Genomic DNA, 13,559 nt, shown 5'->3' with positions numbered 1-13,559 from the left:
AAAAAAAAATTATTTACCAATGGCTGAATTAAACGTAAATGATTACCGCATTTTACAAGCGCCGACAAATTTTATAAAAAAATGTGTTGGTAAATGTTAACCAGGTCAATCTTGACAGTGAACTTATTAGTTGTCTTTTGTTTTTCCTGATGTCTCGTTTGCAGATGGCCATATGCGCCAACAATTAAGGATTGGAAAACTTTTTTGGCGCTTATTTGTTGCTGGAACATGTTTGTGTATATATATATATATATATATATTTTTTGGTAGTACCGTTTCAAGCATTGCGATAGATCGAGACTCCCGGGAATGGAATGATTGGTGGAGTAATGTAATTTTTATATATATATGTAAATGCTAAGTAATTAAGTGGTTAAGTCCCTATATAGATTCATTGGTTTAAACTGCATGTCTTTGCTTGGTTGTAGACTTGTAGTAACGTTATGGTAGCTAGGATTATCTAGTACTAGTACTTGTTCATCTGAGACTGAAACCAAAGATGATTTTGACCAATGGTAACGTACAGCTATAGCATGTTCAGATTTCTACTGCATCTCATGCATTCTTATTCTATAAATATGGAGGTTAATACAAAAAAGTAGAGTGAACATATATAAGGCCAAATATGTATAGAGCATTGCAAAGAAACTATGAATTATTTTATTCATTTCGATTGCTATTGTTCATACTCATACATATATAGCTAAGACAGCGAAAACAGTCCAGCTCCATAATTTTATCAATGCAAAACATTTGGATAAATTACTCCTCCTTCCTCAAATTTATTTCACTGACATTTCTCATGAGAGCCTCATTGGATTCTGCATGTGCAACGAAGCAAAGCAAATTAGTTAAAAGAACTCATCAAGAATGTATATAGATATTTTCACGGGCAAATTACTAAGAGAGAGATCTAGAGAGATAGAGAGAGAGAGAGAGAAAGAGAAAGATTACTTGCTGCAGTCCACATTGGGGTCAATGTTTACAGGAACGTTGATCTTGCAGAGATCGGGGATCTGTTTAGCTCTCTCAGGCTTAACACCCATATCTTTTCCAACCTTTTTGAAACACTCACACAGAGCCCTGCGTACTTCACTGGTAGCAGCTTGTTTTAGTACACTCTGTGCACCTACGCAGCAAGCAGCAGTAGGCGTCGTTGGGCCAGAACCCACCAAAAACGACTGGCACGGCAACAAAGCCGTTACAGCATCCTTACATGATATATCATCCGAAGGTCTTCCACTTGCATTTAGGACCAAAAACATCAACCCAAAGGCCAATACAGCAAAACCCATAATTTTCTTCTCCATTCTCTTTTGAACTAAAGATTGTTGCTTTTCTACAAATATGAAATGAACATGATTTGGAGTTTAAGTTGTAGCTCTATTTATGGAGTCGGGCCATGAGTACCCTTAATAACTATCATTAAAGTGGAGTTAATGAACTTCGCTTGTAGGGCGAAAAAGAAATGAAAGAAATTAATTCATTGCCCTCTAATCTCTATAAATGTTAAAAACAAAACAACAAAACCAGTTTTTACCTTCCATTTTATAACAAAGTCGAACCATGGGCGGTCAAACTTTATAAATCTTTAATACCAAAATTATCTTTTAAAATTTTAAGGTTAAATGTGATTTCAAAGCTTGTTTCAATGGAAAACATTTTTAAAAAAAATATTTTATTTATTCTTTATTGTTTGATGCGGACACGAAATATTGGTCAACAATAAATGTTTTCCGAACCAACAATAAATTTGTCACTTTAGAGAAGTGTAAATTTATCTTCCCCTCTTTTCCCCCACCATCTCTCTGAATCACAACATCACCCAACCTAGCTTACAAAGCTAGGAACCCAATTGTCCCTCACCCTGGCCCATGCCAGCTCCATCTGCCATTTTCTTTTTCTTTTTTTTTTTTCTTTTTTTTTTTTTTTGAGAATTTTGGGAGGGGGTATTTGTGGATGTATAAGTTTGAGTAGCTTCGTATTTGTTTTCATTACAGTAGAAAAATATTTCTGTGCCAACCAGACAACGGAAAACATTTTCAATATTTTTTTTAGGAACTCAATCAAACAATGGAAAAATAATGATTTTTCCAAAAGTATTTTCAATTAAAGACATTTTTCGTAAAAATTACCCATTTTATGTCAAAACAAAAGCAACATCAGTGATATCTATAGCTTTTTAAGGTTTGATTTTTAAAAAAAAATTATACGTACATAATGATTTGCTTAGAAAAAGAAGTCATACATCATGATTTAGGGTTTTTAGAGGGCTCACTTCCTTTTATTTATTTTCTTTTATAGATTCGTGCCATGAGTACCCTAAATAACTATCATTAAAGTTGAGTTAATAAACTTCACTTTTACGGGGAAAAAAAAAATAGAAGAAGAATTAATCCATAAAGAAAGTTAATTCATTGCCATCTATGATCTATGTTAAGAAATTAAAACTACAAAACCAGTTGGTGGCGGACCCAGCTTCGTGAATATGAGGTCAAATTAAAAAAAGAAAAAAAAATTAGGAGGATAAAACTAAAAAAATAAAAAATATATATATGGGTAAAATTTAATTTTTTTAAAAAAAAAATTTGGGGAAAATTTTGGGGCTTCCTCTGGCCCCATGTAGGTCCGCCCCTGATACCAATTAATACTGTCTAGATACCAATTATACCAATTAACTTTATAATTTTTAATACAAAAATTATCCCTAAACCTTTTTAAGGTTATATATGATTCCGAAGTTTATTTTGGTATAAAATATTTTTTAGAATATATTTTATTCATTTTTCTGTGATTGGTACGGATAGAAAATATTGGTCAATGAAAAAAAATTATGATTTATGAATCCGGCCACAACAAATTTGTCACTTTAGAGATCCCATAAACCATTTTTCGAAATTGTCTATCGTACCACTCTTTTCCCACCACCATCTCTTTACACTGCAATACCACTCACCCTCGTAGAGAAACCCAATTGCCCTTTCCACCGATGCCTCCTCAGGCTTAATTTCCGCTCTGGCTGTCATCGTCCTGCCTCGATCGTCTCAATTAACCTTCCTTCCTAATAGGGATCATGACCACCCCAACAAAGAAACCTAGCCGCCTCTTTGCCCCAAAAAGAAAACTCCCCTTCCTCCACAACAATTCCCTCTTCTCTCGTCTATGGGTTTAATTTGTGGGGTTTTTTTTTTTTTTTTTTTAAAGAATTGTTGGCTGTGGGATTTAGCATTGTACAATTTTTGAGTAATTTTTTATTGGTTTTCACTTAAAGTAGAAAAATATTTTTGTACCAACCAAAAACCATAAACATTTTCGATATTATTTTTTAGTATCTCAATCAAACAGTGTAAAAATAATTATTTTCCCAATAATATTTTCAATTAAAATCGTTTAAAAGTTAATTAACCACGTTACGTCTAAACAAACGAAACATCCGTGACCTAGAGCATTTTAAGGTTTGATTTTTTATTTTTTTTCTTAATAAGTTATATATAATGATTTGCTTAGAAAAAGAAGTATACATCATGATTTAAGTTTTTAGAGGGATTCCTTTTACTGATTTATTTATTTCTCTTGATGGTGCGGGGGAGGCATCATAATTCCCTAGAATTAGGTTGCTTGAATTTTTAGAGGGATTCCTTTGTTTGTTGCCTAAGGTCATCCTACGCTAGGCAAGTGAGCTCGACACTCTAAGCTGTCAAGGGCAGGCACGTCAAACAACATGCTCTCCATTTGCATTTGCTACTTTTAGAATATTATTACTATTTTCATAATTCCAACATGGAATTACCATATAAAATCTAGAGGATCCTTCGAAAATTTTAAAAACTATAAGTTTGAGTTGCTCTAGGAAATTTAGAGGACTAAATTTAAACACATTGACTACTCTAATAGGAGTTTATATGTGCATGTTGAAAATAGAGGGGGGCGCCGGCCCTTCGTATTTAAGCCGGGCGTACGATACATTCAATGACTTGTAAAATATAATTGGTAGGCATAACGCCTATCAATTAGTTTTTCTAGGGAACAATGTCTTCAAACTACTCTCTCTCCATCAACTATTAATGTGAGACCATATATATATAGTCTCCTATTGAATGGACTGAGATAATAAATTGAGAAAAGAAAGAACTCTCTCTCAGTTTTTCCTTTGTGTTTATTGACTGTGAGTTTTATGAATATTACTCCAATACATTCTGGTAGTGTATTCCCCTCTCGAGAATCAGAAATTTATTGGAGAATCACGTGAAACAATATTTGATCGCAGTGTAAATAAGGTACTGCTCTATTCCACTGTGCATTCCAATTTTTTATCTAACATGTGCTATTTTTACGGCAACTATTAAATAATTAGTTAAAATATTTCTCTTTAGGAAAAAGGTTTAGTTGTTACCTCTTCCATTAATCTAAGGTTTTAATATGAAAGTTTCCAATTCTAATATGAAGTTGAAGAATGCTATATGCAAGATTTCTATTATAATTATATCCCTTTAAATGTGCATGACATGATTTTTAAAATTATCAAATTTAGAATTAATCCAATGATAATTTGAAAAGCCATATCATATTTAAAAAGGTAAAAAATAATTAAGAATCTTGCATACGTATAACATTATTCTAATTACATCGTCAAGTTAAAAAAAAAATAATAATAATTAATTAATTAATTGACTGCAATTACCGTACCACTAGCTAGTGTTAACTTTTTTGGCATTAAATTAGATATACACATAAATGGATAGAATCTATAGGAAACCTATTCTATAATGCCTTGTAATTAATTGTTAGATTTGGTCGAAGCAAAGGAAAAAAAAAAAAAAAAAAGAGTCAAATGACTCCCTGGCCCGTCACTAAATATGTGAATTCAATATTTTAAATTAATTTTTGTAATATTGTTTAGTTATATTTTTTTATAATTTGAATTCTATCTATTAATCTGCTCTTTGTAAACTCAAATTTTGACTCCTCCAGTAGTGAAACTAGAAATTAACTTATTCCATACATCAGGCCAAATATGTCGAGAGCATTGCAAATTCGAAATTAGGAATTATTTTATTCATTTAGATTACTATTGTCCATACATATTTTTTCAACACAATACATTTGGATAAATTGTTCCTTCTTCTTCCCCAAGTTTATTTCACCAGCATCTCTCATAAGAACATCATTGGATTCTGCACATGCAACGACGCAAAAACATATTAATTAGTTAAAATAACTCATCAAGAATATATAAAGATATATATTTTCACGTGCAAACTAAGAGAGAGAAAATTACTTGCTGCAGTCTACATTAGGGTCAATGGGTACAGGAACATCGATCTTGCAAAGATCGGGAATCTGTTTAGCTCTCTCAGGCTTAACACCCATCTCTTTTCCAGCCTTTTTAAAACACTCACACAGAGCCTTGCGTACTTCACTGGTGGCAGCTTGTTTTAGAACATTCTGTGCACCTAAGCAGCAAGCAGCAGTTGGTGTCGTTGGACCAGAACCCACCAAAAAAGACTGGCACGGCAACAAAGCCGTTACAGCATCCTTGCATGTTATGTCATCCGAAGGTCTCCCACTTGCATTTAGGACTAAAAACATCAACCCAAAGGCCAATACAGCACAACCCAGAATTCTCTTCTCCATTCTCTTTTGAACTAAAGATTAATGGTTGCTTTTCTACAAATATGAAATGAACATGCTTTGGAGGATAAGTTGAAGCTCTATTTATAGAGTCGGGCCATGAGTACCCTTAATGACTATCATTAAAGTGGAGTTAATGAGCTTCAATTCTAGGAGGAAAAAAGAAGAGAAAGAAAGTTAATTCAATTCATTGCCCTGGCCTCTATGTTAAAAACAAAACTACAAAACAAGTTTCTACCTTTCATTAATTTTATGACAAAGTCGAACCATGGGCGGTCAAACTGTATATCTTTAATACAAAAATTATCTTTAAACCCTTTTAAGGTTGTATGTGATTTCGAAGCTTGTTTCGATGTAAAAAAATATTTAATTTATTCTTTGTTGTTTGTTGCATGTGGACACAAAACATTGGTGATCAATAAGAAATGATTTTCGAATCATCAACAAATTTGTCACTTTAGAGAGAAAACTTGTCTTCCTCTCTTTCTCCCACCACTATCTCGTTGAAGGATTAAGATTCTTTTAAATTATTTGCTCGAATTTAAAAGAATTATGACAAGTATTTGTGATAGACCACTTATGGAACCCACCTAACAAAATAAAAATTGAACTGTCCAACTACTTATTTGATCAGGTAGGTTCTATAAGTAGTCTCTCAAAATCACTTGTCCTAATACTCTCAAATTTAAACAAATAATTAGAGAGAATCTCAATCCCACATTGAACCCAACCTCGTAGAAGAAATGGCAAGATTGGTGTATTTAATTATGTACTCAGCTCCTTAATTGCTGTTCTTAAGTACTCTACTATTCCAATCATAAATGCACCTCAACAACTTTCATCAATATAGGCCAAGTTGAAATAAGGCACCTGATGTAGTAAAAGGCAAGTTATTTATACTCTACCTCTCTTTATATCCTATAGTGGATAAAATAAAACGTACTAAGTTTGGGTGTAATTAGTTGTTTGTATTACATGCATGAGAGAGAGCATATATATTTGGGCCTCATGCTTGGCACGGGTCACGCATTATTGGCAACTAGTTTGTATTCATCCAAATCCGAATGATACATATTTTAACCTAAAAAAAAAAAAAAGGTGAAAAAACATGATTTTTGAAAAACCTCCTTAGTGGATTATTTGTATTTGGAATTATCTCGCGCTGGTATCCATTACTTGATGTTAGGTATTTATAAAATTTATTCTATTTATTTTGTTTCATTAAAATGTGTCTTGATTACAAAAATTTATCTAATATGAGCAATTACAAAGAAGATAAATATTGATAAGATCTAGGGAAAAATACAATTGAGCTCCTCGAATTACCAGTCATTCTCCGGATAGTCCTTCGAACTACCAAGACTTTTACTATAGCACCCCAAACTACCAAAACCTTTGAAAAAAACACATTTGGTGAAATATTCTCATAATACCCATGATACGTGTCATTTTTCAATTAAAAAATGCAAAAAAAATTAAAAAAATAAGTAAACTAAAATTTTATTTCTTTTTTCTTTTTCTTTTTCTTTTTCTTTTTAAAAAAGAAAAAAGAAAAAAAAGATGGGTGTTTGGGGTGACGTGATTTCCCAACCACGACCCGATCTTCCCGACACCCCTCCAGTCACCGTCCGTTTTCAACGTCATGATGACCGATTTTATAGCCCGGCTTCGGCGAGTTCTGATTCGCAATCATCAGTTTGCTGATCTTGGTCGGGCTCAAGTTCGCCCCGCTCTAGAAAATATCCTCTACCTGAGAGAAAAACTTGTGATCCTTGAGCCCCAGGTAGCTGTTGGCCAACGTTTTGAATACTAAAAAATCATAGAGATGAAAATTGATATGACATCGACAAACAAGCTCACGGCCGTTGATTTCTCCGTCAGAAACCTATCGAGGTCTTCTACAATGATGATAAATTTGTTCGTCGTTTGTAATGAAAACAAAATTCAAATTGGAATCATTCATAACTTTCGAAAGATCAATATCATAGACATCAAATTAGCCATGTCCACATTCGAAGAGGCGGGGACGAGTTCGTTGAGTTGTAAGCGTGCATCGTGCCCAACAACGATGCTGGAAAGAAGCAGCACGTCCTCCGGTCGATCGCAATAAAAAATAAAATAAAATAAAAAGAAAATTTTAGTTTTTTTATAATTTTTAAATTTTTTAAAATTTATATATATATATGAATTTTTTTTATTTTTTAATTGAAAAATGACACGTGGCAGGGATATTATGAGAATATTTCTTCAAAATGGGCATTTTCCAAGGTTTTGGTAGTTTGGGAGATCAGAGTGCAAGCCTTGGTAGTTTAGAGGGCCATCAGGAGAAAATGTGGAAGTTTGAGGGCTAAATTATATTTTCCCTAAGATCTAATCTCATAAAGAAATAGAAAAAGTTTTGTGGCAGTTATAATTTTAAATTTATTCATTTAATCAATACTTTAACACTTCCCTTCACGTGTTGACTCAAACTCTTTTTTTAATAAGTGAGACCTAATACGTGAAATATTTAATTGGAATTTGAGATAAATAACAAAAAGTCAGGATTCGAACTCAAGACCTTTGGATTTGATACCATATTTAGGGGTGGGCAAAACCAGCAAGACTCGATTCGGCCCGCACAAACCGCCCCAGTCCGACTCGTAGATCACAGTTTTGGCTTTATAATTTGTGGGCACGGGCACAGTTTTGCAAAACCGCGTGGGGCGAGGTAGGTCTTGGGTTGTGTCTTTTAAAAACCTCGTATCTGCCCCACCCAGCCCCACACAAAACAAACAGCTAAAAAGTAAAAAACCCTAAATCTCATATCTAATTCCTCATTTCCTCATACCTGCGCCGCTCAGCCTCTTCGAGTCTTCATCTTCGACCTTTGTCTTCATTTTCTCTTCACTCTTCACTCTTCACCCTGCACAGTTAGGGTTTTCCAGCCCTTTTTCCCTGCTTCGCTCTTCATCTTCTTCTTCTTCACCCTCCCTCACTCTTGCCTTCCCTGCGCCACTTTTCTTCACCCCGCACACAGCACACTTAAGGTTAGGGTTTTCCATCTCTTCATTTTCTCTTCAGAGGCTGCGCCACTCTTCATCTTCTTCAATCTTCATCCTCCCACACTCTTGTCTTCCTTACACCAAGAGTCCAAGACCAACATTGCTCTTCACCACCAGCAATGGATTCTCACGGCAATCTCACCACCGCGTACACGCGGATCACAACTTACGCCCAAGCTCGCACACTCACGACACACGGCCACCAACATATATCACAACCCAAGAGGTACACACGACACAATAAGTATTTTCATTTTTCTCGATCTTTCTTTCCTTTCATTTTGAAACCTTGGCCTGAATCAAGAATACCCGTCCCGCCCTGCACAACCCGCAACCATGCGGCCACGGGTATGATTTTTTGCACCTGCAGTGTGCAGAGGCAGGGGCCAAAATGGCGGAAATTCGCTCCGCCCCGCCCCGCCCCGTGCCTAGCTCTAACCATATTAAATCACCACTTATCTTAAAAACTTAAACTTATATGAAGGTGTAAATTAAACATTTAATCAATAATTTAACCTTTTTTTTAAAAAAAGAAATAAATAAATAACAAAACCAAATGGCAAATACATGCTTTTACGTCCAACCACATTTTTCCACATGAGCACCTAAGAGTACGTAGGACCGGCAGAGAAGATGGGGCCCATCATACATATGCATGCCAGGATTTTCAAAGTCGATCGAATGACTCGAATGGGGCGAATTGTGTCTCTTTCCTTTTCCATCAACATACAGTTAATGCAATGCTGTCAACTACGCGCTTGGAAGAAAATTTTCTACTCCTGGCGTATACGGACAAGAAAGAGAATGATTTAGAGAGGATGACAAAATGCCGTTTGAATTTGGTATAAATTTTTGGGGCTACCTAAAAGACAAACGCTATAATAATGCTGGGTTTAATTGAGACGGTTTTAATTTACTGGCATGGCGTTGGAAACAATATTGTGGCCATCCACTTATTGAATCAAAAAGCCAGCTTCTTGTGATTTCGATCCCAGCAGAACTACAAATCCTAGCTAGCTTGTTCCTCCTACGTGTGTTCTTCTTCAAGGATCTTTGTTCCAAAAATCAAAACTAGCTAGCTACAAGATTAACCCATCTGATTATGGCTGTGAGTATATATATATCATGATCAGTTCTGGTTGATCTCATCATGAATGTTCTTATCGTTGGCCATTGATTTTAATTTCGATTATTTTGGATTTTACTGGTAGCTACTATATATCGATCTAGCTAGTTTTCTTTTATGTTAAGTTCTTGATAGGGTTAATTAAACTTGCCTTTGATAGGTTTTATGGTATTTGATTTGTGATTGTACGTCTATCTCTTTAATTATGCTGCTGTTATACTCTTTCTGGATTTATGGCTTCGAAAGTACTTCTCATTTCTTCCATGACATTTTCTTGTTTATGGATTTTGAGTGATCGATGGTGCCAGTTTGCTTTGTACTCCAGTTTGATTACTAAATGCAACTAGCAACCTTTAATTAGAAGATATATATCTTTTGAGACCTTTTAGAAGGGTTTAATATTTAACTCTTCAAGGAGATCAAGTGGCCTTTCAAAGTCTGTTAAAATGTTTCACATTTTTAAGATTTCCTTGGTCACCTGGGCACTTTATAAGTTATGGTGTCTCCTCCTCTCTTAAGGCGTCTTTTGAGAGTGATAATAGACTCATGACCTTTTCACATATCCTACCTTAATTAAGGGTCTTTCATTATTTTCATGAAAGTTGCTTCAAGAACCTTCCACTTTGATTGGCGAGAGAAATTGAAAAGCTCCACAACTACAAGCAATATAGCTGAATGTCCAAGACGAAGATCCCTGGAATTCCATGCCCTAATTCTGTGGGAAGGAAGTGAATCTGGGACACTCGAATTGCCTTGGGAGTGTGGATCGAGCCCACTTATCCAAGGCATTCAAGCCTTACACCCGTCTCTCACTCCTTGCTTGAATTTGATGAAATTCTTTGTCGGAATTTTCAAGAGATGCCGATCGAAATGTCCAAAACTCATAGTTCAGATACACTAGGAATGTTCATTTTGGCATGCAAAAATTTTAGGGAATCTAGTTAAGACGAGGATCCCTGAAATTCTGTACCCTAATTCCATAAGAAGGGGTTGAGTCCGGGTGTCCCAAACAGCCTAGAGCGTAGAGTCCACCTACCCAAGGCATCCAAGTTCTCCACACCCATCATTCCCTGCTTAAATTTCATGAACTTTGGGTAAAGAATTCTAAGGGATGCCGATCCGATTGTCCAAAACTCATAGTCCAAGAGACCTTAGGAATGTTCATTTTGGCATTCAAAATTTTTAGAGAATCTAGTACTATGCTCATGAAAATTAACAAACTGAAGGGTATACGTATACCTGACCGAATTAAGTATATATTGAATTGTTAACAGGAGATGAAAATTTCGAATCCATTGCAAATATGAAATTTTGTACAACATGCAATTTGGTTTAGTCGTTGGATTTCCTTTTATTCTATTTTCCTTCATATATATGTTATGCGCGCAAGCGCGCTAGGCTGATCTTGTTAATGCAAATCCTTATGAAATGACTTGGCTGCAGCAACACTCACACGTCCCAAAATTTGGCAACTGGGACGACAACGATAACATACCTTACACCGTCTACTTTGAAAATGCACGAAAAGATAAAGGCGGGGTGAAGATCATTAACCCAAACGATCCAGAGGAGAATCCAGAGGCCTTCATGTCCATGAGAGAAGGCTTGGAAATCAATGCAGTTCATGCCAAATCCAATAACTCAGTTTCTTCTTTAGAAAAACCCCACAAAATTAAGGGACGACATTCAAGGCCCCCTGCTCATCCTAGGAACAGTAGTAGTTCTAACCAACAAAAAAGTGGTAGCCATAGGAGCATCACGTCAGAATCTGCAAGCGATAGAAGCGGCTCTGATTATTCACTCATGCAGCCTGGTCATCGACGTGGGATGTCTGACATGAAGAAGAAGAAGAAGAAGAATTCGTCTGATGGAAGCAATAGCTTCTCTACGTCAGTGGCTGGACATGCTCGAGAGAGAACTGGAAGTTACTCCTCTGCTGCTCAAACTGTAAGTCTTCTATTTCTAAACCCTACATTGTTTTAAGAGAAGTAGAGAGCTCAAGAGCAAGCTGACCAGCTAGCTAGCTAACTGACATTCTCTAGTGAAATATATATGGGAAAAGAACAAGAAACATATGATATATATGCAATATTAATGTATTAATTGAATAATTAAATTCATTTTTTTTTATCAACTTAAACCTTTTAAACAATCGGTGATTTAATATGGAATTAGAGTAAAGATCTTGAATTTAAATTCAGACTTCATAAACTGGGTTAGAGGAATTTTCTCTAACCTAATCTATAAAATTATCATGTCTCTTAACATGTGAAAATCGTATGCGTTTTTAATAACATGTGAGAAGGCAATACATATGTTTTTCACATGCTTAAGAAACATATATGCACGCGACAATTTTATACAACGGATTAAAAGAAAAATAAAATTTATATATATATCTTGAACCGAATATAGAGTAAAACTCAGTCCTTGTTTGAATTTGAGTAAGGATTTTTCAAAATTCAAGGCCAAATGAGTGACCAGTGCCCACAGTGATTAATTTTGGTGATTGCTACATGAAACTGAATTGTGAATCCTATATGTGATGAACAGCATCATAGAGTACCATCTGTACCCAAATTTGGGGCTTGGGATGAATTGGACCCTAAATCAGGAGAAGGATTTACTGTCATATTCAACAAAGTGAAAGAGGAAAAACAAATTGCGGCTTCCCAGAACGCAGCAATGCGGCCAACGCAATCAAGCTATTATTCGAATGCCGCCCATGGCCAAGGACATGGACGATCTTCCTCTAGATCAAAGGTATATATATATATAACTCCAAGTGACTTTTTCTGTTATTATATGTACATTGTAGTACCATATATATAATTTCTACCTTAATTATAATATTGTGCAGATATGTTGCTGTCTGTTTTCAAGTGGAAGTGAGTGATTTACGCACATGGCTTTGCATTTGCTTTCACTAGCTTGCTCGTCATGATCACTGTTCAGACGATCGAGAGCAAGCGAAAGCAAAAGCAAAGCTAGTACTAGCTAGCTGGCTTGTGCTAATTAAGTTCATCCGAGAGTCGGCGCCCAAATTAATCTCGTTATATATATGGGCCGGCCGCCTCTACGTGCTTATCTAATAAGTAGATGCATTTGTTCTTGCGAGTACGTGTTTGTTGGCCTGTTATTTTTCTCAAATTAAGTATGGAACTGTATTAAAAAGTTCATTTGTAATTGTTTCTTGGTATTTCAATTCCTATGAGTGTTAAAGAACCTTGGGCTGTTTGCCAAGTTGGTATTTGTCTTGCATGGTTGATATATATATATATGACCAAATATATATATATATATAGTTAGGGCACAGAAATCAGATCGATCATTAGAGTTCCAAATTTTGTTTTTCGATCTATACTCTTTCTTCTTTGATCTTCAGAAAGTAAAACGTACATATATACCTTAGTCGTTAGTCACAAAATAAATAAATAAATGCATAAAACAATCATCTTGCAAAAGACAAATATAAATCATTGTCTATAGATCGAGTTCCGGAATAATAATTCTTGGCTACTCTAAAGGTTAAATTTTTTTATAATAATAAAAAATAAAATCTTTTTTTTTTTTTCCCATCCATTTGGGTGTTTCGCAAAGCCCGCACCATAGGTGATTCATGAAATAAAAAAACGGTAGAAGAGGAATTAATATTGCTTAAGGAAGTTTATCATCATTTGTTTATTTCATCAAAAGTTCGATCTTTTCTACGTGCTAAATTTGAAAGAGAGAGATAGAGAGAGATCGAGTTTCAATGT

The 13,559-nt window shown here is 35.1% G+C and overlaps 3 protein-coding genes across 3 annotated transcripts; 1 reads left to right on the top strand and 2 right to left on the bottom strand.

Annotated features, from left to right (window-relative positions):
* Positions 1–950: 950 nt before the first annotated feature.
* On the bottom strand, positions 951–3,026 carry LOC133868199 (non-specific lipid-transfer protein-like). Its single transcript, XM_062305016.1, has 2 exons — positions 2,912–3,026; positions 951–1,339 (listed from the first exon to the last, which is right to left on the bottom strand). The coding sequence occupies exons 1-2, from the start codon at positions 3,024–3,026 to the stop codon at positions 951–953; spliced, it is 504 nt and encodes a 167-aa protein (XP_062161000.1).
* Positions 3,027–5,274: 2,248 nt separating this feature from the next.
* LOC133867942 (non-specific lipid-transfer protein-like) lies at positions 5,275–5,767 on the bottom strand. The gene has a single exon (XM_062304724.1). The coding sequence runs from the start codon at positions 5,632–5,634 to the stop codon at positions 5,275–5,277; it is 360 nt and encodes a 119-aa protein (XP_062160708.1). The 5' UTR covers positions 5,635–5,767.
* A 3,733-nt stretch (positions 5,768–9,500) lies between these two features.
* LOC133868706 (RPM1-interacting protein 4-like) lies at positions 9,501–13,044 on the top strand. Its single transcript, XM_062305684.1, has 4 exons — positions 9,501–9,783; positions 11,245–11,748; positions 12,355–12,564; positions 12,662–13,044. The coding sequence occupies exons 1-4, from the start codon at positions 9,778–9,780 to the stop codon at positions 12,695–12,697; spliced, it is 756 nt and encodes a 251-aa protein (XP_062161668.1). The 5' UTR covers positions 9,501–9,777; the 3' UTR covers positions 12,698–13,044.
* The last annotated feature ends 515 nt before the right edge of the window (positions 13,045–13,559 follow it).

Source organism: Alnus glutinosa, chromosome 5, assembly GCF_958979055.1.
Source record: "Alnus glutinosa chromosome 5, dhAlnGlut1.1, whole genome shotgun sequence".
NCBI classification, from domain to species: Eukaryota; Viridiplantae; Streptophyta; class Magnoliopsida; order Fagales; family Betulaceae; genus Alnus; species Alnus glutinosa.
The sequence above is the reverse complement of the archived record's forward strand: the minus strand, read 5'-3'. Positions and strand labels throughout refer to the sequence as shown.